General features: G+C 47.4%; 1 protein-coding gene across 1 annotated transcript; it reads left to right on the top strand.

The window, feature by feature from the left end:
• Positions 1 to 2,032: 2,032 nt before the first annotated feature.
• On the top strand, positions 2,033 to 14,215 carry LOC144149559 (uncharacterized). Its single transcript, XM_077681196.1, has 4 exons — positions 2,033 to 2,159; positions 10,396 to 10,487; positions 11,500 to 11,550; positions 13,931 to 14,215. Exons 1-4 carry the CDS (start codon positions 2,060 to 2,062, stop codon positions 14,147 to 14,149), a joined length of 462 nt encoding a protein of 153 aa, XP_077537322.1. The 5' UTR covers positions 2,033 to 2,059; the 3' UTR covers positions 14,150 to 14,215.
• Positions 14,216 to 26,719: the final 12,504 nt, after the last annotated feature.

The raw sequence follows: 26,719 nt of genomic DNA, 5'->3' as shown, positions 1-26,719 counted from the left end.
GGGCGGTTCGCGCTTTGCTTGCAGTTCGTTCGACTATGGCACTTCGCCACTTGGTTTACGCACGCAACAAACCATGCATTCGCACTATCGACGTCGTTAGACGGCATAAATTTGAATTTAATATTGTTTTCTTCGTTGTGTTGTAAGACCACTATAGCACATTCTGTGATTTAGAGGAAGATATTTGGCAATTTCAGGATTGTGACTCTTGTTCTGTTTAGCGCACCGTCTGTTGAAGATGTCATAGCTTATACGCTTTCCTTGTGTCGTTAATTTAAAGTGTGCTCTGCTGTAAATAAAGTCAAACCATTACACATCGTTCACCTTGGTTAAGTAGAAGACTAACGTTTTAAAACGTCATGCGCCTGTGTTACGCCAAATGGGAAAGCATTTGACTAGAGGCAAACGCTTTCATTCACCAGTAGTCATCAGCTACACTCATCAACTGTTACAGAGAAGAGAAAACAAGACGTCCAATCCTTAGTCGAAGAAATGCTGCTTATGCCACCAACTTGAAACAATACATTATTGTTTTATTGCGCAGTTCTGTGATGTGTCCTTTTTCTGGGCAGGGGATGACATTTTTAAGGGTATAGAATTCACTTCTCAAACTATGTCGCTCTTGCCTCCTAGTGTGCAAATCAGGGGCCCCACAATGATTGTTCTTAAAAACGTTTATGGTGTGTGTAAGTTCACTTGACTATACGGCGGGGAAAACCCTTGCCAAATAACGTCCATTTTTCAGGAGCAGGGTTTGTTGGTGTGAAGTCTGAGTGGCGCAAACTGATTCACAGGAGCGGCTCCATTGTTTTTGCGCGTGTGTGTTTTCCTTGGGAGAATTTTGAAGGGCATTACGATTACCAAGTAATAAAGGAAATTTTGACTACTTGCTCTCTATCTAGTATTTCCTATCTTAATGTTTTGAAGTTTGCATAAAATTGGAAGTTTTATTCATTAGCTGAAGCACCTTGAAGAATACACGCAGTAGGTTACTTATTATACCGCAAGCTATTCTGCTATTCTGCACCTAGCGCTTTCAGATATGTAACACTTACGCCTGTTATGTAACACTTACGCCTGTCATAGTGCCACATGCATGACACCATGACAAATTCTGTGTATTATATTGGTGGAAACACCTTGTCCCCAATGAGGCTGCAACCAGCAGAAAGTAGGGCAACAGGGAGGACCAAATGTTGGCTCACCGTGGAGACTACGTAAGGCATATTCTCTTCAATTCTCCACCATTTCGCGCACGGCATTCTGCAGTCAGCAGCAAAAATCATTGCCTCCAAAACGCAATGAAATAGGATAAAAAACCGGAGAAAAAAGCTTGTGCCTCCCGATGTAAACTAGATAGGACGAAGGAAAAGATCAGACGCTAGGCATCAATATTTGCTCTTTTTCATAAGTCGTCGTGCACACGCCGGCGAGCGGATTGAACTCTGGACACCGAGCTACGGGGACCGTATAGATTTCAAAAGTGAAATAAAAATGCCCACACATGCCAATTTCGTTATCCGATAGCTGCAACACCCAACCCCCACGTCGAGTGGTCGATGGCTTTGAGAGTATTCATGCCTGCCGCGTAATGCACGTGACCTGTCAAAAGTTGCGGTGAGATGAGAACTGTGTACGGAGGTAGAGACAGGGTGTTGTGCTGACGAACGATTGTGTATATTTTGAAAAGAGAGAATGTATTCCGCTAGCTTTACCCAAAAGCCGTCGACACCGCGCCTGTCCCGAGTGATGTAAGCGCATCACGTTCATCCCGAAGCACATCTGGGGCCTTTGCACTGCGCAAGAGTTCGACATGATTCATGAAATAAAACAATTTCGTCCAACAATGTGAATAAAATCTCCTCAATTTTGTAAGCGCACGTACTTTCTTCTCGTCTGGTTTTCTCCTACGTTCCCTGAAACTAGCCGTTCTTGCTTTCCAGGACAGGCAATGATGACGCTTGCAAAGAACATACCTCCAAAAGCTATAAAGTGTGCTTGTTCGCAGCACGACCAATCCTTTGCGCTAGACAGCAACGCTTACAACTTTGAACCGCCAATGAAGCTCATAAAACCGCGCGAAACTCAGGGTACTGCTCTTCCACAATCTCTCCGGACCAGCCTGCCCATGTCGTTTCTCATCGCACTATTCTTTGTCGGTAAGTAACGCTTTCGTTCCTGCTTTATAAAAAAGAACTCTTTACTTAGGTATCAACACAATTGAATACTGGAGGACACGTAATAATAGTAGCTCTCGTACTGGCGCGTGCATACCTAAAACAAATACAAAACTTTTCGCGTTCCTCTCCGTAAAGCCGTGAAAGAAAGGGGGATCCCCACAGTGTGTCATGCGGGCTTGCAGCTGACATATTTCCTTCGTATTAAAACCTTCCGGAGAACGTTTCGCCCATATACACATACTAGTTGAGCACGCCTAGCCCTTAACAGTTGTGCCGTATTTGAAGCTCTAACATCAACTTCCGAACACTCTTTAAAAGTCTTTTCATTGTGTGCGCCACAATTACCTCTCAAAAGGGGACATGGGCTACCATTATGATATACTATGTGGCTAGAAATATCTTTTCAACATATGCGGAAACGTCTACCGACAAAGAAGGGTTCCTGCAGGTCAAAGCACCGTCGTCTCGCAATTCAGTAAATCAAGCGAAGTGCATCCATCAGTTCCTTAATAATGTGCTGCGTGCCTCACTCGGGTGAATCTTTGTACGTTACAGCAAAAGAATGGTTTACAGGAATCCCGTCCTGCTCCATATTCTCTCCACTTAACGAAGAGCAGATATTTATTTTGATCGTCATACTATCCGGGGAGGGAAGGGATCTAAGGAAGTCTGTTTTATCACTGTTTCCACACAAACGTTGTAGACGCTGTTGACTGTGTTGTTGCTATAAAAACTGCACACATTTCGCGATACTCAAATCAGGTTTCTTACACACTAGTACTCCAACAATAACATACGCTGCACACAAGATTTCCGTCTCTCGCGGCACACGAATGACAAACTGAGGTTTAAAAATTGTGCTGCAAGTCTGAACCAACGCAGCTCAAGAAACACTGGCCGCCATTTAATAGCAGTATCCAATATTTCTATAGGGCTACTGGTGACGGTCAAACCTCTCCTCAGTGAACGAGATACCCTTCTTGTCGTTCGACGTGGAACCACAAGCTGCCGCCCTACCACCTCCCGCCAGTGTAATTCGTGTCATTCATTCTTTGTTAATATAGGTTCTTCACATTGTTCTCAAATAACACGTTCTGTAGAAGAGCACTTAATTATTTTATGCTGGCAACAACAATCATGGGCACAAAAAAAAGCTGGCAAAAACGATTCTAACAACTTCGACCTGGAATTGTACCAGTAAATGGGAATATCTTCCACACACCTCTGTATGGTTGGGTTAAACTTCAAGAAGCGGCAAATACAGCAACGAATGGTGTTTATTGAATGCGGTCCCAACGTTCCGGAGCCTACTAGGCTCGTTCTTTAAAGGCGATTGTGTAATACCAGAAGCAGCAGTTATATAAGGTGCCTTCTTCTTTTTCTTTTAGTTGCATCTTGCCCTTGCGCGTCGGATGCCATGGGGGTAGATGGCCGACAGGTCTTCTAGAAACCTATTCAGGCCTCTCCGAGACCTGTGTATTCATCAGGACTAAATGGGTATTTTTCCTGAGTACTTTATTTCGCGGCCAAGCACCTCCGCCCGTCGAAACATCGAAATCATTGGGGCGGTCAGCTTTTTCACAGTGTTTGGCCAATGCACTGCGCTGAATCTCACTCTTGCGAACGTTATGTTTTGTGCTGCCGGAGGCGTTTTGGAAAGTTGTTGTTGCGCCAACATTGCTAAAAGCGCATCGCTCACAAGCAATTTAGCTGATGTTTCTGCTCTTGCACAGTCACACTTTATGAAGAAGCCCATTAGGCTCCTAAACGTTGATAAACCTTTTAATAAACGCAATTGGTTGGTGTATTTGCCTCTTCCTCATTCCCGCCAGTGTCCTTCCGAAAAAGGGCGATGCTGTAGGCACCGGCCCCACGAACAAGTGCAGGTTCACAAGAGGCCTGAGGTCAATTTACCGGAAGTGACCACCAGTATGGAACAAGTAGCCCCCCCGAGGGTTATGAAGTTCGCCAAAAAACCTTTACTATTCCGCGTGCGCGTTTATACGCGCCATTACAGAACTAAGGCGAAACATTTTAAATTGCACCAATGACATTTTATTTTCTGACTGTTGTCGAGATTAAGAGCATTGTTTTCCAGCTAAACAAGACTTAGTGGAATACTTCTTATCCATAAAAGTTTGAGTGTTGCTTATGGATTCCTAGAATTGGCTGGCCTCAGTAGGATGGCTAAGACCCCAAACCGGCAGACGTAACCTCTCACGCTTTGGCAGTGAAAAAACCGGACCTACTCGAAGAAAAGAGGCGCACCCATGCAGCACATAATCAATGGTACCACAGAACCCGATATGATAGCACTGCAGGAAAGAATGTGCGCTACACCAGGCGGGCAACGTCCCCCACCTCTTCGGGAATCTTCCGCCTAGAGTACACACACCCTCACGTCACGAACCATCACCGTCGTGCAAAATCAAATTGAGGTTGCAGCATTGAGCGTGTACTCATAGACGTCTTACCTTGTATCAGGGGCCAACAGAATGTATTTGTGTTAAACATCTGCAGCCCGCCAAACCATCGCCGCGATACCTTCGAATACTAATAATGAAAGCAATGAGCGCGGCAGGCAGAAACGGCCTTGTAATAGTAGGAGGTTTCACCCCAGCGCACCCGGTGTGGGGCTATAAGTGTGACCTCAAAAGGCCACAAAATCTACCCTAGCATTAGCAACACTGTCTAACAGCCCTGGCTGACACAACGTACCCAACTCGTATCGGGAACAGCATCACAAGGGATTACAGTCCGGACCTCAAACCCTACAATAATGTTGCAGCTTTGAATTATACCCTTTGGCCCTGTTAGGTCGATGGTAAGATAAAGAAAATATTAATTAGGTTATGGTCCAACACGCGCCGTTAAAAAAAGTCAGTGCCCTTCCACTCTGTCAAGAAGGATGACCAGCAGATTCTTAGCGGCTAATTGTCACATAATTTATTTCCCGATAGTTCCGTTAAAACAACAGCAACCCCAACGAATTCGTGACGGTGGGCAGAAATAATGATTCAAATGTCAAAAGCAAAAATATATAAAGAACCCCAAAACTTCAAATATCAAACAAGAAAATAAAGCCTTAAAATTATTAACGAGAGCGCAATAGTAAGCTTTATTATGTGGCCTTACGCAAATATCCCAACCAAAGTTATCCGAAACCGTAAAGAGTTGGGGCGTCGTCAAGTTAACGGATGGTGACGTGTTTTGACAAGCTCAGAGAGATGGACGTAGGAAAGCCATTGACGAGTTTAACAAAACACACATGTAAAGCCCACAGAAAAACCCTCAAGCAAATGACGTAATAAATCAAGTGCACTTAACCAATAAACACTGAAATCCCTAAGTAAAAATCACAAAAGTACCATTCAAATCAAAATTCACAAATCTCTAGAAAAACGTTCTACACCATTAGTTCAAATCCCCTCAAACAATTACCTTCTAGGTGACCTCTCTACCACCACAACGCCCTAGTGTCCTACAACTGCGTCCATATTGGACTCGCCTACCCCGCTGTCGTCTGGGCTTACGTGTCGCACCCTTGCATTGCCGCGACTCGACGGTAGCAGTCCCCGTCTCGCTTTGATGCCGGCGTTCGATGCGCGTGGTCGTTCCTCGTGGGTTCCGCGCGTTCTGATGTTTCCTCTGTCAGGACGCGCCCTCCTGATAGCCGCTGCCGCTGGAGGTACCAGGTAGGTCTCGGCACGAACGTAGCCCTTTGTGGCCGTCGAAGCGAACGTCCACGGATCGTGGACGTTGGCCTCAGGTGCCCGACCGCCGCCACTGGCGCCACGAATACGCCGGTTCGTGGCGCGCCTAGGATGCTGCAACCGATGCAAAGTCGGCCCACTCCCGCCCAGGCTTGGTACGCATAGTCGTTGCCTGGCCACGTCCCCCTGGCTTGTTACTTGAAGCTCACGTAGCTGCGGCCGCCTCCTGGTTTCTTGCCTCTTCCTTCTCTTTGTGCGCCCGCCTTTTACACCCTCTGGGTTTTAATTGCAGTGCACTCTCCTTGCCTCATTGCCTTTTCATGTCCATATATGGTCTTCACGCCACTGGTCTCCTGCGCGGCGTTCTCTGATCGGCTGACCAGTGCGATACCATACTGGACCATGATGCCTCGGTGTTTCGGCGTGGCGTTTCTTGGTTGGTGCGTTTCGGGCGCGCACTTTAAATTTCCGTTGCTTTGTTCCTTTTCTCCCTTTTTTTTGGTGGTTTTGATGATTTCCCTAACAAGGGGTGCCCTGACACATGACAGACGTTGTCAATGTCTGTTCGGGCACCCTCAGAAATACGGGTGTGATGGAAATAACTGTCGTGCTGCTACTGAGCAAGGCAAGGTGTTTTTGACAGCAGAGCTGTTCTAGGGCTGGGCTTTACGTCAGTCCGGTGTGGTATCGCGTCAGGCTCCTTCCGGAGCAGGTTTTTCCGCCCAGATAAAACCAGACCCCAGTGTGGAAACAAAATTGATGAAAATGTGAAAGCGGTCCTACGGCCTTCATATATAATAACAGACGTCTTATATCCCCATAAAAGAAACTGTATTCTAACAATGCATTTGTGCTTAGAGGTGAACCGACTTTTAAAAGATCGGGGTATTTTTGTTTTTGTAGGCTGGCTTTCACGCATTGCTCTTTGTGCCGTGAAGCATGACTACAGAGAAATAGCCTTATATTCGGAGCAAGTCGGCTTAAGAACGCGAGGTGGCCACTGGCCCAATGCTGGCGGCGGTGCTGACGGCTTTGTCAATCATAAGTCACTGCAACCCCGTTTGCGAGCTCCCCAGCTCGTCCTTCCACGCCTCGCCGCTGCAGATTGGCGAATGGGTTGAGAGGGCAGGTCCATATGGTGTAAATATGAGTGTCAGGAGAGTCACAGAAGGGACAGTTAGGGGGTGGGATCTTAGAGGGAGGGAACGACTTGCGGGGGAGGGAACGACTGACGCGAGAGTTGGCCTGTAGGGGTACACGTAGGCGCTTCTGATCGTCGGTGAGGGATGTGTGATCAAGAGGGATAGCGGTGGCGTGTGATCCGGTGATGCTACGTAACTTCGCATGAGAGCAGTCGACCGCGGGCCGCAGAACACCGTGGTAGAGCACCTCGGGGGAGTATGATTACAGAAAACGGCTCCAAATGTGGTGTTATTGAGTTAACGGTGAGGTTGTAAACGATACAGGATTACTGTCTGCCGTCAACAAAGGCCCACCTACGGAGGGAGTGTGGTTACAGAAAACGGCGGTAGCTATTGTTTTAGGGGGAATATCGGAAAATAAATTATATTACAATGTGCCGCTAAGATGACTGATATTACCACACCACCACAGCTCCGCTGGTCATCCTTCTTCACAATGTGGAAGGGCACTGAATTTTTTCTCCCCACGTGTGTCGAAGTATCAACTAATAAACATTTTCAAATAACCACCGACATAACAGTGCCAAAGGGTTTAAAAGCCGTAATATTTTCGTCACTAGTTGAAGCTGCTCGTTAAAAATCACAGCATCGCTCTTATCCCTTTTCATATCGTGAAAAAAAATAATGTGCCAAATTTACCAAAAAAATATTTTTCTGTCACTTTGTAGAGAGATTTGTTCTGAATAAAAGGGCACCATTATTTCGATAAACAACGTTATTGTATGTCTTTATTTTCGTTAAAAAATTGCCCTAAGATGGCTTCCCACGGGCCCAACATTTCGATGAAATAACTTTCCTTTGTTTCTTCAATGGCGTCAAAAAAGATTGCGCGAAGGTGGCTTGACCTCATACCCTCAGTGTCTCGCAAAAAAAGAGCCATCTCGGTTTCAAAATGACCAATGACGAGTATACGTATCATGACCGATGACGCCATAATCGTCATCGGTCATTTTGGTACAAAATCTCATCGCGACTATACTCGACAACGGAAGCGAAACGGTTAATGCGGCAACAAAATATGCGCCCTTTGATGCCCGCTGCCATAGAAGACGACGATTGTATCTATTGTTTACGGCGTTCTTTAACACACAGCATTTACACCGCATGATATTTTGTATTTTCCTTTCTTTACAACAGACTTGGACTGAGTGGCAGCAATAAACCCGGAGAAACCAAAATTAAAAAAAAATTGTTTGAACCGAGATTTTTTCCGAACAAGAAACATCCCTCTGAAAGTGCTTTCTATATTGTCCAGTGCAATTTTTTGCCAGCTTACAATGAATTTTATCGCAAAGACCTCTTATGGAAAACCGCAGCTGCCTACAATTTTGTGCCACCCTTTACAGGAGCGCGCGCAGCAGCGTCCAGCGCGGCAAATTCGGTCGCCGCTGATGCCTGCGAGCGGCAATGCAACCATCGACCTTCTAAGGCCCAGCGCTGTCTTCTGAAAACCGTCACGCCAAGTCTAAAACGCCGGCAGAGCGGCGAATAAACTTATCAGATAGGGTGGCGGGGGCAGTGCGAACACACTCTTAGACCGGCGCTCCTTGTTTCCCGTCGGCGCCCATAAGCAGCGCAGTGACACAGTTCGGCCACCGCCCCCATGCTCCGTTTACTTCTGCGCGGACATGTACCTGCAGTTTTTTTTGCGCTAAATTATGCGGCGATATACAAGTGCCAGTGGTGGAAATGTCTGGAATGGTTATGAATGTATAAACCGACTGTTTCTCCAAGCGTCTGTGTAACGCTATTACGCCGTGGGGCCCTGTTTGGGTCCGTTATGTCGCTACTTCGCCTGTTTCCGGGGGCGGCTATACATCGTGAGAGCAATTAACTACAACGGCAAGGCGGGACGTGAATCGTTCGGCACTTAATAGAGCGTCACCGCAAATGTACTCTTCAAGAAGGGCAGTAGCGTCTCGTTCATTCTACAGTGTTAGGTCCTTGTCGTACACCATCTACAACGAAAATCGAACAAACCCTTCCGTCGGTTGTTCCTCCCTCACCTTGGTGAAGCGGAATATCACACGGATCCGCCTGTGATTACGAGCGGTATTATGATGTCATTACTGTTACACTCACAAACGTCACATTGTAGCCGGTCTTTCTCCGGGTAAATGGATGTTTTGCTTAAGTCAGGAGGAATGGGAAGTGTTTAACGAAATGTACGTTTGTAAGGACAAACTTTTTATTGAGTGCCAATAAGACCTCGTTTCCTTTAAATGAAACGTTTACCGCAATTCTCTGCGAAGCCCGCATTACTTCTTTTCAATGTAGCTAAAAAAATCCACATATTTGTACTTCTGGGAAAGGGAGCACTCCCAAGGTCGGGGACGAAGAACCAAGACAGTTTTAGCTTACTGGTCACGCAAAAAAAGTTCCCACCTCATCCCGTTCCATCATTCCTAATCTGCCTTATCTGCCATCACCCTTTTCTATACCCTGAAGCAGGGCAGGAGATATAGAAACCCAGGGACAACGTAAGCGCCCCTATACGTTGTCCGTTGAAATTATGCTTTCATGGTTCATGGAACGCCAGGAACGCACTCCGGATGTGGGTTAGTTTAAGCCAGCCCAGAATCCCCATGGTTGCACAAAATCTCTAAACTCAGATGTATTTTTTTGTTTGTTTTTTGCGCCAACAAATCTATAATCGCGGTAACCTTAAAAGCATACCCGGCACCTGCTACTCAAGAGCACACGAAGTAATTGCCGAAAGACTACCGCGGCGAGTGCCTACGCAGGCTATGAACGTGACATCGTATTTAAGATTCTCTTACCAAGTTTGTAGAAACATTTGTATGCCGGTCGAAGATGAGGCGTCAGAAGTTTTCTACCTTTACTACAAGTTCCTCTAAGCAGTTAGCAAACCCTGTTTGTATACACACTCACTGTAGATACATGGCTAAAGAAGCAATGCCATATCCGCAAACAATCAGTGTATACACACTCAATGTAGATACATAGCTAACGAAACAATGCCATATCGGCTCATACTGTGTTTTGCGTTTTTGGTACCGTTCCTGAGAATTGCTGAATGGCACATGATCGATATTTGTCGTACTCCTGTACACGGGATCAGCGGGCTGAAAATTGAGCCCAGCGACAAATTCGAATTACGCATCTTTACGGCAATAAACTCGCTGTGGCAATAGTTAGAATTCCTTTGATTTGACTTAACGGATAAATATCTTTACCCTTGCGAAATGTGAAATAACAATATCTGCAAGAATAGTATTGTAAAAACTACACAGGATGTACTTCTGGATAGAAACCTTGAAGAAATATAATGATTTGCAGCCATGGCATCTTCTGTGATCACTGCCACACAAGCAAAAAAGGAGGTGGTAGAGACATCACGAATTCAACCAAAGCTGCTTTCAAGGAGCAAGGTAAGCCACTTTGCCTATTCAACCTGAACGAGCATTCCCGTATCTTTCATGCAAAACAGTCACGAATGCGCTCTTTACGGTAGTATTCTCCCAGTTCGTTTGCGTTCCCCACTTAAATCTCACAAAGCTAACATTGAATATATAATTGCTTAACCCGAATCCACATTAATACGTGGCTTGGCAATGTGAATCCGGAAATTAAAAACCTCCCTTTCAGCCTTTACCTTTCTTCCTACAATCCTACACAGGATATTCTCCCACCCCGTAGGATGCCCTCAACAAACCTCACTTCGAGAAAACTTCACCTTCCGCAGTAATGCGCCTGTGTTAAACGAATCCCTTCACAGCCGCCTTGTTTTTGTTCACAGCCACCATGGTCTTGTTCCCTGCAATAATAATGGGAAACAAACAACCTAGGCATCCGTACCAGGCACCGGGTTGCGTTTCTGTGGAAGCAGATTTCTGCTGCAAAAGTGTGCAGGTGTGAACAGCCGCCTTGCTTAAAATATATAGATTGCACCATCATACAAGCGTAACAAGGTTTCCGAAGCTGCTTACAGGGAAGCTGCTCACTGTGTTTGGGAGCACAATCATCGCGCAATGAAAGGCACAAGCATTAATCATGAAGTAACAAAACCGACCAGCGACCCCAATGAAATAACCGTACGACGGATATATTCAAGTCTCACATAAAACACGAAGTGTAAAGCAGGCGAACAAAACGACGAGCGAAGTAAATAGGGAGTAGGGATGCCAATGTGGAACCGCTCAGAGCAGAAAGTATCGCCCAAGAAATGCCTTTAAGCAGCAAACAATTGGCGCTTACTTTTTTCTGCCCCTCTTAAATCTGCGGAAAAGCATGCCGGCATAGTCATCCACAATTGTATATAGCAAGTGTAATTGTCGAGACTAAGAAGAAACACTGTTGGGTTGCTTTAGCCTTGTCCAATACGTAAGCTGTTTTGGTGCGAGTTGGCGCTCTGGTTGGTATTTGCTTTTTCTTTCCATACAGAGGCATGTTGGTTGCATCGACACTACAACTTCTGATGGAAACCTTTGCATCGTAAGATAAGTTACTGTGTTTCGCTATCTTCTTGAAGTTTCGACAAAGTATCCTAGTATTTATAAAAAAGACTGTCTGGAATTTTTCTCTAGGGCCATAGAAGCTTTGAAAGTGAGTGAGTGAGTGAGTGAGTGAGTGAGTGAGTGAGTGAGTGAGTGAGTGAGTGAGTGAGTGAGTGAGTGAGTGAGTGAGTGAGTGAGTGAGTGAGTGAGTGAGTGAGTGAGTGAGTGAGTGAGTGAGTAAGTGAGTGAGTGAGGGAGTGAGTGAGTGAGTGAGTGAGTGAGTGAGTGAGTGAGTGAGTGAGTGAGTGAGTGAGTGAGTGAGTGAGTGAGTGAGTGAGTGAGTGAGTGAGTGAGTGAGGACAAGCGTGCTCGGGAGATTAGCGAACTTTGCATCAACAACGACAATGAGGGCAAAGAAAGAAAGGTTCTTGAAAACGGACACGCAAAAACATTCACCTTCATATCCCGATAAACAAGCTATTGTGACGATACTATCGTCGAAGCAACATGAAAATTTTCGTTACCACGACTCCGCCGTAATTGAAGCTGCTGTTGCATTTTCTGAAGCTTACTAGATTGGAGTCAAACAGTAACCTGCATATATAAGTGCCAATATTTTTGTGCATCTCCACAACCACACTGCGACGATACCCCACATGTAGGCGCGTTGTTCTTAGAGTGGCCTATGTACCCTATACATAGAATAGGCACCGCGTGGGTCTCTGGAGCCTCTAGAAACCAGGTAAAAATTATCCAGTCTGCACAAAATCGATGGGAAGTTTTTCCACAGAAGCGCATTCGCAGGGGTATAAATACTTCTCATAAATTCCTGTCAGACGTTTACAGAAAATAATTGCCATCAAGTGCATCGTGTCTGGGGCTCAAATTGTTCTCGTCGCCTTTAATATTGCTGGCCAGTACATGTTCGCTCCCAGCTAGGAGCAAGAATTTCTACTCGCATTGCCAGGTTTTCAAAATGGGTATTTAAGAATACTCCCACGACTGACGTTACAAAAAACTGTTTTAGCCTGAGTGCAAACTGCTTGATTGTGTATTTACTGCTTTCAGACAAAAGTTATGTGAGAGATTCCTTTCTCCGAGATAAGTATACGACTATCAGCCTTGCCATTTTTATGGTGAAGAAAGGTTTCCATGCGATCTGAGCAATCCTCGCGTGCGTCCTGAGTGAGCTGCAAGGACACACGCTACAGCATGTACAAGTGCGTATTGTACAAGTGCGTATGTACTCTAACTTAAAGCCGTCATAATTCCGAAAAGAAAATCGTGCCCCCTCCGTATAACAGCTACAATGGGTGAACCCAAAGCTTTCTCGTACGTCATTCCTGGGTTTTCTTCGAACTCAAAGACGGTTTCGACATTGATTGTTGAACTTTGACTTCGACGGGCGGACAGGTCGGAATTTTGGTCGTAGGGCTTTTGACTTTGTCTATTCACCACTTGATATCGCACGACCAAAGCTTCGCGTTCAACCGTCGGCTTTGTTAGACGGGGGGGGCTCCAGCATGGTATCTCGGTCTAATATTCTGCGTCCATGCACACTTTTACCAATTCAAACTGCTTCAACCGTGTCAGAATGGCTCATTCGGAAGCACGTCGGCCTTATATTGCGAGCTACCAGATTCGATTACGACCCCGAGAAGCCTCTTTATTACTTTAATCGTGAGCATCCTCCTTTTCAGCGGAAGTTGGTTTTTCTGCAGGGAGCTGTTGACGCTACATATGCCATAAGTCAGATAGAAAAAGCTTCGCTTTAGCCCTTTGACATCCCAAAGTTTATTAGTTTGCTGAGGCGTGTAAGAATTTTTTTATGATCTAAAAAGACATCCGACATCACAAATATGAAGTAAGCAAAAAATTTGGTTCATTGGGACGGGCACTGGGGAATACTGGACACTGGTTCCCCATATACCACTTGAACAAGCGAGCTACCTTAATCACCATGATTTGTGGTTTAAGTGAAGGCAATAACGTAAAGTTTGTATGGCTATCATTCTTAATAGCGACGAAATAGCACAATTTGGGTTACCTGTCACTAGCCCATTGAGCCACCCGGGCTCAATTCGAGTTGGCACGCCTAAACAACATTTTTTTAGCGTACGGAAGTACGTTCTGAACTGTATCTAATTTTTGAAAGTCCGGGGTCCTTTGTCTGTCGATGGGTGGTGTTAAATGTCGAAAAAAACCACACAGTGCAAAAGAAAAAAAAAGATATTGTCTAATTTGTTGCTCCTGAGCAACACTGGGCATCAAAGGCTTAAGAAAGCAGGAGACACCCTGCATTTGATAGGAATCTTCTGCTACTTGTTAATCATTCAACTCCTTGCTCGGGTGATTTCTTTCGCCCATTTATATTCCAGAATGCCGAGTGCCCGTTCTTCTCTTTGGGAGCCTGCAATGGCGGCCTCTGCGTCTGCGTTCCCAAGGGAACGAACATGGCTACCCTTCGCCTCGTGTGCTACCAGAGCTGCTACGACAGCTGCACCCATCAGTGCCCTGGTCAAGCAGCGGCGGCGATGCTGAGGAACCCGGCTCAAGAATGTACCGCCCGGTGCGATGAGCTCTGTTACAAGAACTAGCTTCCTACACCATCTTGAAGCCTGATCTACCACTGCATCATTTTCCGAACGAATAAAACATTTCGCATGAACACACCGTATTCAAACATAATCCTTGCCTTTAAGCTGCTTAGCGACAGTATAGTAACCGAAAGCACATCGCTCACGGTATCCCGTCGTAACTGTAAGGTTCAACACCAAAGATCAGATGCAAAGAGCAGTGCTATCGCGCATGCATAAGAAGTCGCGTATCGAGGGAACCGCCTACGTATGACAGTTCTCATGGCGTCGCTATGTATGCCTTTAGGGTTAGCATCGCGGTGGTTTTGCAGGCCGTGTTGCAGTGACCTGATTAGTAGATGTGTAGGTGCGATTGCGATACCTACGATATTTGCAAACTGGGCTTCACCTGAACACAAACCCCCTGAATAGGACCACCACCCAGCACAATCGGCGTACACGCAATTTATTGTCAACAGGTGTGTGATATTATGGCAGGTTCAGGGCCGTAGTGGGAGCGGCTCAATTGCAAAACGGAACTATTTATGAAGAATTACCCCACCTTCCCGCCAAGGGAAACCTGGGGAGATGCGACGCATCTTGGGGGTTTACTTGGTGTTTCCGTTAGGTTGATTCTCTAATTGCGTGAAACGTGTGAGGAACGCGTATTATGTATTCTTTATTTAACACGCGGCGTAACGTTAACGATGACGGCCTTGTGGTCGCTGAATTGTACGGGTAGTGGATGGTGAAGTAACGGGACCACCGTGCAATTTGCAGCTAAGCTCAAGTCTATGCACGTGCCCCGTATCGTTGTTGGGGCACTAGTCGTCATGCACTCCAGCGAGCACTTCACCGCCATGTAACGCACGAACCAATCGTGCCTGCGCACGTCCACGTTGAAGTCTCCGGCCAAGAGGAACGGTGGGGTCTAGTTGACGCTGTAGTGAGACTCCTCCAACGCGTTGAGCACGTACTCTTCGATTTGAGCGCGTGATAGGTTGGGTGCGAGGTACACGGTCGTAACCGTAACGTTGCACTGCCGATGGAGACCGCGCAGTGTTCACCCGTGCTATACTGGCCCACTGCCACCGAGTGATGTTGTGGGGGGAAGGTGGGGTTGGTCAGCAGAATTGTTAGGCTCCATTCAACGCATCGATGGAAATCGGAACGCCGGTGCTGGAACGACCGCGGTATGACGCAACGTGGCGCGGCTATGACGCAACACAATCCACTTTAATCCAATCCAAATCCAATCCAATCAGATCCAAGCCAAGCCAAGCCAATAGAATCCAATCAAATGCCCCTCACCCCCTCTCCTCGGAGAGGAGAGGAGAGGGGGTGAGGGGCGGCGAGCGCAGCTCGCGCAGCGAGGTGAATGGGGGAGGGGTGTGGACAGACAACAACAACGCCGTATGGAGGGACAAGGCGAGTGAATGAGATGCAGTCGCATCTAAAATAAAAGGTAGAAAAGGAAGGAGAAAAAAATGAATAAAGACGTCGTCAAATCAGGCTTAGCACGCGAACACTCTCTCGAAGCCAGAAGAGTCCGAGTCCAAGCGGCGGAAAATTGCACAAGGGGCGTCACAGTTTTGGCGGCGGTCGGAGCGGCGGCGAGTAGAAGCTCCCGTCGAAGGAGACTACCGCTGGCGGCAGTTGTCGTTGACGCGGCGTGGCCCCGGCATCCGAGCGCAGTCACGACACCATGATATCGTGAAGAAGAAGCTGGTCGGCGTGAACACGGGCAGTAATAGTGGTAGCGCTCCCACAGCCTGGGCGACTGCCGCTGGAGCGCAGGGTCTTCACAGGATCGGCATACCCGCCGTCTGGTCGACTGCCGCTGGTCCGCCAGCCTACCTCGGGGTAGACGATCCGCTGGTTGCCCTCGATCCTTCTCGAACCCCGAGCCTCGCTCCCCCTCTTTTTCGCCTCCCTTCTCTCCAGACCCCTTCGAATCTTCGCTCCTTCCTCTTTACTCAGCCACTCAAGCGCTTGCTACATTTTCTTTCCCGCAATTTTTTCTTGTTTTTTCCGCGCTCGGGGAACTTCATGACGAGGTGCATATATTGACCACAATATGAGTACACATTTGGCCACAAAAAACATACGAATAATGTTTTCTCTTTTGAGGTGTTACACAAACTATCGACGAGATTTTAAGGCACAACCAGAGAGCCGTCGTTGCTAGGGACATTATGAGAGCGTTTTCAACTCCACCGCTGTCCTCTTTTTTTTTTAATTCTCCTTACCACCCTAAGCGTCTTCGGCGTCTCCTTCCACCGGGACGGTACGGATACAGCACTCCTTCCACAGCTCTAGATTTCCATTACTCGTCTGACCCATCTTATCCGAAGAAACCGCAGCAGGCAACACGGCCTCACAGAACCGAAAATCTGCCACATGGCCCGAGCTCTTCTTATGAGCAGAATCACCTACGCCACACCCTACCTAAATTTCCGACCACAAGAAACCGCAAAAATTGAAGCCCTCATTCGTAAAGCCTTCAAAACGCCCCTTGGCCTCGCCATTTACACCACCACGGATAAACGGCTCAAGCTGAGACTATAGAACGCCCTTGGACAACTCCCGCAGGCCAAGAGCAACTCCGAACTCCAACGCAGAAGCTAGAGCATTACCCCCAGGTTCCTTACTTGGTCTTCGCCCATGACTCCTGTACTCGACGCCGCACAACTTTGACCACCGTCAATTATGCCGGCCGAATCGCTACGGCCGCCACCACGCCCGCCATCAAAATAAAGGCGAAAGAATCCGCGGCAATCGCCTTCGCAGCCGCCACCAAAGCAAGCTTCCCCACACCCCTGTAGTCTCCGACTCGGAGCATGCATGCCGCTCAACCGGACCGGTCTAGCCCCACCCCAGGCCATTCCTCTCCTTTAACGTCGGCCCGATGAGACCAACATTATGATTTGGTTCATTGTGGGGGTTAACGCGCCAACGCAACGTAGGTGATGAGGCGCGCTGTAGTGGAGGGCTCCGGATTATTTTGACCACCTGGGGATCTTTAACGTCCGCCGAAATCTCGTACACACGGGCGTTTTAAATGCAGAGCATTTAAGTAACTCACGATGTCACCCGCGTTGGCGTCCGTAGTCCGCACCGCACCCCTCCCTACTATATATAAAAAAGTACTATCCGGCGCCAGGTTTCGATCCCTCGACCCTGCGGGCGGAACGCAAGGTACATGGTACTCTACCGACTGCGCCACAAAGCCGACACAGATTGCAACGCTACGGACGTGCCTTATATCGTTGACTCATTCAAATTACTGCTGACGAGCGCTTTCTTGTCAGCGTTGCCACAAGTGCAACAACACTAACGTAACGCAAACTACTTAACGTCGTGCACCCCCGGAAATGCTCTGCATTTGATCGTGCCCCTCGCGAGGGGGATGTTTCTGTGTGTTTGGAGAGGCGCGAACGAGTTGGAAGCATTTCTGCCTCTAGGCGGCCGCGTGGCGCCATCTGCATGCTTCTCCGCGAGACTCGTAGAAGCGGCCTCAGGGCGGGAGATTCAAATTTTTTTACGATTGTTTCACACAACTACTGTTTAAGCCACAATGTGGGCGTTCTTTTTCGCTTGGTCATTTGTCCATAAAAAATGGGCTTACAATCGGCTCTGCTACATAGTGAAAAAAAAATGAAATTGGTAAGTGGGAGTTTGTTTGAAGACTGCATCCTTGCCACTTGCTAACACCTGTCATATTTTATACTCCATATTTTATTTTTGCATTGACATCTAGTTGCAAATTTTATGTGATCTATTTTACAGACAACTCATTCTTGATCGTATAATCATTACATCAGGCGTAGGATGAGAGCTAAAAGTATGTCGTTGCAATATTTGTCTATTTTATACTTATGATCATTTTGTGCACAATAATCACAGCAGTATTGAAATTACTAGCAAAATCCAGCGCTAAAACAAAACGCAAAAACGTATGCTTTTTAACTTGCAGTTCCTAAGATATTCAGGATTGTTTCACACAACTAGTGTTTAAGCCACAATGTGGGCGTTCTGTTTCGCTTGGTCATTTGTCCATAAAAAATGGGCTTAATATCGTCTCTGCTACATAGTGAAAAAAAAATGAAATTGGTAAGTGGGAGTTTGTTTGAAGACTGCATCCTTGCCACTTGCTAACACCTGTCATATTTTATACTCCATATTTTATTTTTGCATTGACATCTAGTTGCAAATTTTATGTGATCTATTTTACAGACAACTCATTCTTGATCATATAATCATTACATCAGGCGTAGGATGAGAGCTAAAAGTATGTCGTTGCAATATTTGCTTTTCGCCTCCATCCGAAAAGCGGCCGCCGCGGCCGGGCATCGAGCCCGCGACCACCAACATCACGATCATCTCGGCTCCCAGACACTCCGGCGTTCAGGGAAATTAGGTGGCCCACGCCGCAGCCGGAGCTCTGCACTCCTGGGTATTCTCCATCGATGGCCCAGTGATCCCTCCACCGCACACGAACGCCCACGATTCCGCTCGATAATACATACGATAATACCCCGTTACCCGCCGGATATACCCCCTATGTCGCCCCCCCCCCCCCCCTAAGCAACAAGCAAGCCATAAGCTAGTATTGTCTTCTTCGGACCTGTACCGTCTACAATCCCGTCATTCTACACCAGATAGCACCCATTATCTATTCCCGCCAATACCAACACTGTGACACCCCACTCACCACATTAAACCTCCTATCAAACTCTCCCTCTTCCCTAACTCACCCCCACTAACCCACCCTGCAGCAGTTGAAGACTCAGCTGACAAGCCCGGAGCCGGCAGTCCAGAGGGCCCCGGTTTCTCGGGCCATGGAGTCGGTCCGGTCAAGAGGCATCCTGGACTAGGGGAGCTTCACCACCACCCTTTTCCCTTTCTGTTTTGCTCTAACAAACGTTTTCTGCTACTACCACCACACGCGGTGCCATGTGGTAGTAGTAGAAGCCCTTTCAGCGCACAAGGACTGAGGTTTGCTGGCTGCGGACAGCTTTACTTGCAGCTTACTCTTGATTTTTGCGCCCAGTGGCTGTTTGGTGGCACTGATAGGATTTCTAGAGCCCGTTTTTTCAATACGCACCGAGTGAGGCCGTTTTGCGACATTTGGTCTACAAGTGGATACGGCTGCGGGGAGGAGGCCGCTCCCGCATACGCATAGCGCGGTCTGTTTTTACGTGTGCGGCATGCTGCATCATCTCAACGTAGTTAGTGAAAGTGAAATGATGGAACGTAGCATTGCAAAGTACTCTTTTGGGGCGATTGAGTTTTTGCATTCGCGTGATTGATTGTGGCCGTGCAATCCGGAGAATGAAAGAGGCTTTCGCTTGGTTCGATGGCGCGTATGCCTCGTGCGCTGAGGTATGGGCGATATATAGCAACCCCTTATGCCCAGCACGTCTGGCTAGTTGAAGAGCATGTGACCTTCGCCGCTCTCCGTGTATTTTCAACGAGACGCCACAAAAAAACTAGGTAGTATTTATTTTATTCCCGTTTGGGCTACTTTCCACGATAGCATACCAAATAAGAGAGAAATAACAGTAATGGCGGAGGCTAAGCAAAACTCTATTCGCCCACACTAGCCTATCTATCAGCAGAGTCTTTCAATGTTATACTGGTCACAAAACGTCGGTGCTCGTTTCATATAGGGACCGCGCGCGCCGCTACAGGCGCCACCGCCGCACGAAGGTCATCCAGCCGCCGCGCGTGCGGCGTATTGGCCAGCTCTTGGCGTGCAAACGCTTGCTGCTTTTGGTGTCTGCGCGCTGTATGGGGTTTTATTTTTCGAAGTAAATTACCGTTGACTTCGGCCGCGAACGGCAACGGTATCTGTGTGGTCTGGCACAAGCGTTGCGCCATCGTGTTTACGGATTTTTAAATCTATATTGCTTCTTTTCGTAAAACACAGTTGTAATTATCACATATTCGGTAGCTGTCTAGTCACGGAATGCTTCGGGCCTATCGATAATACAATAAAAAGAACTGAAAGGAACCAAGTACGCGTCGTTCAGACTACGCTTAATGAATCCGTTGATTGCACTGGAATGCACCGAACGCTAAAAGAGATAGCCCAATAGTATTGTCGTTTCGATGCGTTGTTACATACTTGAGAACATCTATAAACGCTGCAGAAACGCGAAGGATCAAAACACGAAGAGATACATGTTGCACCATGTGTCTTTCTGCATCTACGCTTTGCAATACTTGAAAAAACAGAAAGCGAAAAAAGAACAATAAAACTGATTTTATCACACGCAACAAAAAATTTCAATGTTACGAAGGGAGACAAAAGAGCGTGGTCCAGCGTACAAAAATTTATTTTTTCGCGCTGCGATGTGCACCACACGGCGAAAACAGAATATTTCCACGTAGCCAAGAACGAAGCAAAGCTTTTCTGAACGCAGCGAGCTAGCGATCTCTTGCACTACAAAAGACTAGAATGGAACACAGACGTCGAAGAAGCAGTCCGCAGGGTGAGCCCTAATTCCCACAGCCGTTTTTCACCCCGTCCCGTCACCGTCCCGTCACCATCTTCCGTCATGGGCGCTGTTTTTCGACCGATTTCTCGCCGAAAATGGTGCGACGGTGACAGGAGGCCGAGCTCTACGTTTCCGCCACGTCAACGTGACGGGACCATGCCCCGCGCTAAACCAGCTGATCAGAAAACAAATTTTTACGGCTAAATTTCGCAAAAAGTGAGCCCAAGCCATTTTCTTTACTTTTTAGATTAGAAACGCTCAATTCTAGGCTAAACTGAGCACTAGGAATACGACCCTGTAATCTGACGGAAAGCTCCAGTGTAGATCCACTCTGAACACTTCTCCGTTCCGTCAACGTCGCTTTTTGTTGACGTGACGGTGCCGTGACGGAGAAGGTGACGGCTGTGTGAATGAGGGCTGACGTGCACAGATGAACGTCGATAAAGTGAGTTGCGCGGCGTTTGCTATGAATGCATTACTCTCGGAACGTTATTAATTTCAGATCCATGGAAATGGGATCGAGAACATTGTCGAAGAAACAAAAAATCAAGTTAGCGACAAGGTGGCACCCTTTTCATATCAAACAATATTGCCCGACGGGACGTACGACAAACAGACCAAATGGGCGCTCCGGTTGAAACGCCAGATTAGAAACCGGAATCGGCAACGCGCGGTTACAAAACAAGCAAAACAAACCCTAAGGGATAATTCGCGGAAATATGAAAAGTAAAAGCACAAGGACGTCCCAAGGCTTTTTTTACATGCGAGCCTGAGCGCAAGGTAATACAAGTTTGCAAACAGGTAATGGAGCACCGGTACAACCTGACTGATATGACAAAAATCCGGCTTTAATTTAGCCTTGTACAATTCTAGGTCCACGATGCTCTCAAAATCGTACATTGCTTTCTCCATTCTCACACACAGTGCATTCCCACACACTATCACACACTTATAATCGAAGCTGAAATCTCCCTTGCTTGCCTTGGAATGGCGCGCCTCCAATTCTCACGCAGCTGCCCGCATTTTCTGTGGTATCGTTGTACAAGGAACGACATCCCGGGACGCAACACATGTTCGGCATCGTCGTTGCACTACTTAACTCGCATAACAAGAGCGCGATATGCACGTTACATTTTTCCCCGCAGAAAACAAACACAACTGACCGCGGCTCCGCCGTTCGAGCCAGCGCAACGCCGCCCGAGGAGTGACCTCAGTGAGAAGGTGGCGCCACCGCGCGGCGGCCAAACGCAGCATATGAAGCTCTCCAATTGAGTTACGGAGCAGTTTCGTGACCAGTAAAGCACTGAATGACTCTGTAAAGCATTGAATGACTCTGCTATCAGCTTTCATTTAAGTGTCCGGCTGCTTTCGTGGCGACGTGCCTCGCTTAGCTTTCGCAAGGGCAGCTGGTTTAGCTTTCTGGTTCCTTCGTTCCTTCGTTTTGGGTGCGGTCACCAAAAGGAGTTTTCAAGGAGTATAGAACGTTGCTGTCGTAGCTTGACGTAACTGCAAAAGGTTGCTTCAGTGGGAGCATGCAAGAAGCCGACGCGAGCAGCCCATCCGGCTCAGCTGACACCGCCGTCATGGCCAACCTTCAAAGCTCCGTAATCAACGGTACTGTTGCGTAAACTGCCATGAGCTGGAGATCCTCAACCGAGATGTGAAGCTCAATATATTTCTCCGGAGCAAGGGCTCAGGCTGTTAAGCGCACCGTAATTAAAAAACGCATTCTCTGCTGCTGGCGCTCAAACGTTTTGACGCTGCACCACGGTACAAATAAAAAAAAAGCAAGCCAGCACTTCAACACCCGCATTTTATCATCATAATCAACATCAGCCTAACTACACCCACTGCAGGGCAAAGGTCTTTCTCATTAATCTCCAATTACCCCGGTCCCGTGCTAACTGCGACCAATTTATCCCAGCAAACTTCTTGATCTCATCTGCCCATCTAACTTTGTACCACCCCTGCAACGCTTGCCTTCTCTAGGGATCCACTATGTTACTCTTAAGGACCAAGGGTTATCTTGCCTTCGCATTAGATGCTCTGCCCACGTCCATTTGTTCTTCTTAATTTCTACTAATGTGTCCTTTAACACGCGTTTGTTTCCTGACCCACTCCTCTCCCTTATTGTCCCTTAATGTTACATATATTATGTTCCCTTCCCATACAAATCTCCCCACGAGCAGCAGAATGACTCATTCCAGGTAGAACGCACAAAGTATCCGTTCAATCATGGTGCATCGCGGTTATTTCACGACGAACAACACCGTTGAGAAAGGCATTATATTCAATGCAGAAACGGCAAGTTCCAGTGGAGTGATGCATTTTTCTTTCGCATTCCCTTGTTCTTCCTACGAATCGCACTTCAGCGATCACCGTCAAAGAAAAGAATAAAAATTAAAGCCGTCCCGCTTAATGTGAAAGCTGTCAGAAGTGCAGAGCAGTGATGCGCCATAATGGGCTGTACCGCCGTTATCCGCTTACTGGTACCACCCCATGCATTTCGAATTTCCCGCCTTCGCAGTGCTCTCGTGCCCCCTGCCTGAAACTGCGCCAGCGCGAGTTCTGTTCTCTTTGTGCCTTTCTCGCCGCACGTGCCGGTGTTGCACTGCCACATTTTGCGTTTACTATCGTAAAAAAATCCCCGCACCTCCCCGAGGGGGATTGTGAGGATGCAGAAATGCATTGGGTGCACCGATGAGTGTGATGCGATTAATGGTGGAGAGAGAGGCGAGAGTGTGAGCGTATTCATTTATGTTTGTTCCAGGTGCTTGAGCCAAGCCAGGATGTTGCCGCGCTTCACAAACCCGCACTTGTACGTTGCCGGACTCATCAGCCTCCGCTTGATGTGAACGTCGAACGCAACGTCCTCGGGTACCATGCGAGGAAGGCACCGCACAACCTTCGATACGTCGATGGGCACGTTCACCGCCTGTCCCTTGATTCCAAACTGCCCGTTGCCTCGAGTCAGCCGCCTGATGCTCATGAAGGGGAGTCGAGGCGCGATGAGCCGCTCTTCGACCGGGTTCAGATCGGGAAGATGCGCCGGCCGAGGAGGATAACGGTAGCCAAAACTCACGCAGCCCTCCTCTTCGCAGCTTTGTCTTCTTCTCCTTCTTCCTCTTCAGCGGTTCCCCTACGGGAAGATGACGATGGTGGTTGAACGCGAAGCTATCTCGTGATGGATTGTTTGGTTGGCCAATCCCTAGGAGCATCATGCCACAATCATCATCAGACGAGCTGCGCACGCCGGCCAAGGGACGCACGACAACCACCGATTATAATGCATTTCTGCATAAAACCAAACCAATGGGCGTCCTCCTCAAATGTACCCATACTGCCCTTTGCGCTAAACAACCGGAAGATGTATCACAAGAGCAGCGTTTCACGAGTTTAGAACGCTTATGACTACATAAACCGCTTGCCTTTGGAAGCCTCTTGGGTACGCCGCAAACAACAGCGTTACCCCTGGACGCCGCCACAGTGCTCTATATACTTGGGTCGAGCGAGGAGCTATAGGACATCAAGGCGAGCGCCTAAAGGGCTTGGCACTTAAAAACCTATCGGGCATCCCATTTACAATACAGCGAAATGGGGCGCTCATGTCAGGCAGGTGGCTTGCGCGGCTTATGTGGCTTTCTGTGAGAGAAAATCCTGGGAGTGGCATTTGGTTTCAGTTTTTGACACCAAGTTTTCACATATATCTGTAGCTCAAAATAGTTTTCCGTGAAAACCATCTCAAGAAGAAAAAATTGAAAACAAAAAGAAGGAAAAATTGCACCACCGAGTGTGGGTTGTGCCACAAACACAGCGCAAGTATAGGGAGTAATGAATTCTAGAATTGGTGTTACGAACCGTTCAACCGAGCACAGGTGAAATTCGTGTTTCCGCATCTTCTCAGTGCCAAATGCGGGCTCAACTCGCGGAACGTGAATGCGCTTAAATAGTGTCTCTCTGGCTACAGACAACTGCGCAAACGTAATTGCCAAGTATGTATTGGTTGATATCAGAATTAGCGGTAACGCTATGCCATTGACAATCGAGCTGACCTAAGCGTACACACTGCTAAAGCAAGGCATCGCGGTCCTGTAGACGGTCCTCTGTGCAACATGCATCGACGAAACAAAGGGAGTCCAACCATTTCGGCGAGAATATGCTTTATATGCTTTTCAAACGCCGTGTCAAACGTGAGCAAAATATTCCCAAAGCGAAACCAAATTGCGAATCATACGGTGCGGTCGCTAAATTTCCTGGCCTGGAATTTCTCGCGCAGCCGCAATTTTTTTTTCTCGATCGCAGCAATATGTACCGCACCAAACAAGCCCTTCCGCAGCCAATCGGTACAATGCCGAAGCATCGGGCACACAACCCGGCGCGGTACACACACAATACATTTTTTCTCGCAACAAAGAGCCCGCACAACTCTCACCACACACACCACACCGTCATACTCAAGCTGTTTTTGACAAAACAAAGCTCGCGTTAAGGCGAACCTACTTCTTGCGGCACGGTAACCGTACGACAACGAACTGGACATGCTACGCCTCTGATATTTGGGCTTGGAAGCAAGCGACACAGAACAAATACACGGGTTCAGGTCCAAAGAAAAGCTTACGACGTGATAAACTGCGCGCTGTGTGTAATGCCTGCTCAGAGCAAAGGGCGGACGTCCGCTGATGGATAAATCCGCATATTTTCGTAAGTGACCCCTCAAACGTGCGCAGAATAGAAGAAAGCAAAAAATAAAAGTGTGAAAGCTCGCCTCGGCAAGGTGTAATGACCACGTCACGTTGGCGTTTGCCTGTCCAGTTCTTTTCAGCATACCGCTATCATTTCTCCGTCGCGCTTCGTGCGCGGAATTGCCAAAAGGTTATTGTCATTTCTGACCCTTTCCGAGCTGCGCAAGGCACAACACATCAGCATTGCTATGCTACATAAAGCGCCACCGGACCGACATTTCTTCAAAACAAGCAACTAACTCTTATGTTGCTATCCTCTTTGTAGAATGGCAACACGGGCAGATCTCGCCTGATGAAGTCGGTTTATGATCTACCTTCTAAACAACTCGCCAGTTGGCGCGAGTAGTTAGTATTACATATAAAATTACACCGAAACCCAGTGTTATATCTTTGAATTTTCGTTCGTAATTAGGGTACACATGTTGACGTATGAAGAAATAGTAACTGCTGTGACTGCACTGCAACCGCACGGAAGCACGGAAGTTTCACTTTTTTTTTTCGATTGTGCCAGACGCCAGCAGCTTCGTGCTAACTGCAGATTCTTGCGTAGAAAAAAACCTATGCTGCTATGTTCTCGGCGTCCTTTTTGCATCCTGAACAAAAGGTGAGGCTATTTTTTAAGCACCAGTGTTCAGAACTATATGTGCCCTGTCTTTGTAATTCGTACGCTGCGCATGTTGCGTAGCTTCAGGGAAAATGGCGTTGCTTAAGTTTTAGGATCCGGGCCTGGGAAATGCGTAGAGCGCTGTTTTTCTTAGGTAAGCCTTAAAATATTTTGGGAATGTTGTACCGTCTTCTCATGCTCTCAAGGCTGTCAGCGGTATGCGCAGGTCGTCTCTCGTCGCATTTACAGCCGTGAACGACGGCGATGTTATTTACATCCTTATGGCACAATGGTTATCATCAGGTGTACACCAAGCGCCCCTAAAAATTCAATCTACTTTGACTGCTTTTTTTGTAGCACGGATGTGGCCTGCGATATTAAGGCATGACGGCGTGTTGTGCGCTGTGGTGCAAGCCGTGCTAGCGAACGCGCTGAAGCAGTCGCATTTGGCTGTCTGGAGCATGTGGAGCATCCACACATGCCGTATAAGCATACATACGTGCACTGCGCACACATCCACTGAGCCGGAGAGCCGCCGACGTCAAACCAATGCATATCTGGAATTCATAGACTATGGACACCATATAGCCTGTTAGCAACTACCACTGCGCTGAAATTCTTTATCGGTAGCGGAATAGAGGAACCACACATAGCATTGCTGTATCTGAATTGCACACGTTTGCTTTTGGCTGCTCAAAACGTATCGATTTCATCACGTTTGCGTTTTTTGTACGCCTCAATT

Source organism: Haemaphysalis longicornis, unplaced genomic scaffold (genome assembly GCF_048455015.1).
Source record: "Haemaphysalis longicornis isolate Haplotype H1 unplaced genomic scaffold, Haemaphysalis longicornis Haplotype H1 scaffold_8, whole genome shotgun sequence".
In the NCBI taxonomy this organism is placed as follows: Eukaryota; Metazoa; Arthropoda; class Arachnida; order Ixodida; family Ixodidae; genus Haemaphysalis; species Haemaphysalis longicornis.
The sequence above is the reverse complement of the archived record's forward strand: the minus strand, read 5'-3'. Positions and strand labels throughout refer to the sequence as shown.

Excerpts from the sequence above, each read along its gene's own strand:
- LOC144149559 (XM_077681196.1), top strand. The coding sequence starts at position 2,060 with ATGAAGCTCATAAAACCGCGCGAAACTCAGGGTACTGCTCTTCCACAA. Across the intron at positions 10,488-11,499 it reads AGCTGCTTTCAAGGAGCAAG|AGGCATGTTGGTTGCATCGA; the intron begins GTAAGCCACTTT and ends CTTTCCATACAG. Across the intron at positions 11,551-13,930 it reads CTGATGGAAACCTTTGCATC|AATGCCGAGTGCCCGTTCTT; the intron begins GTAAGATAAGTT and ends TTTATATTCCAG.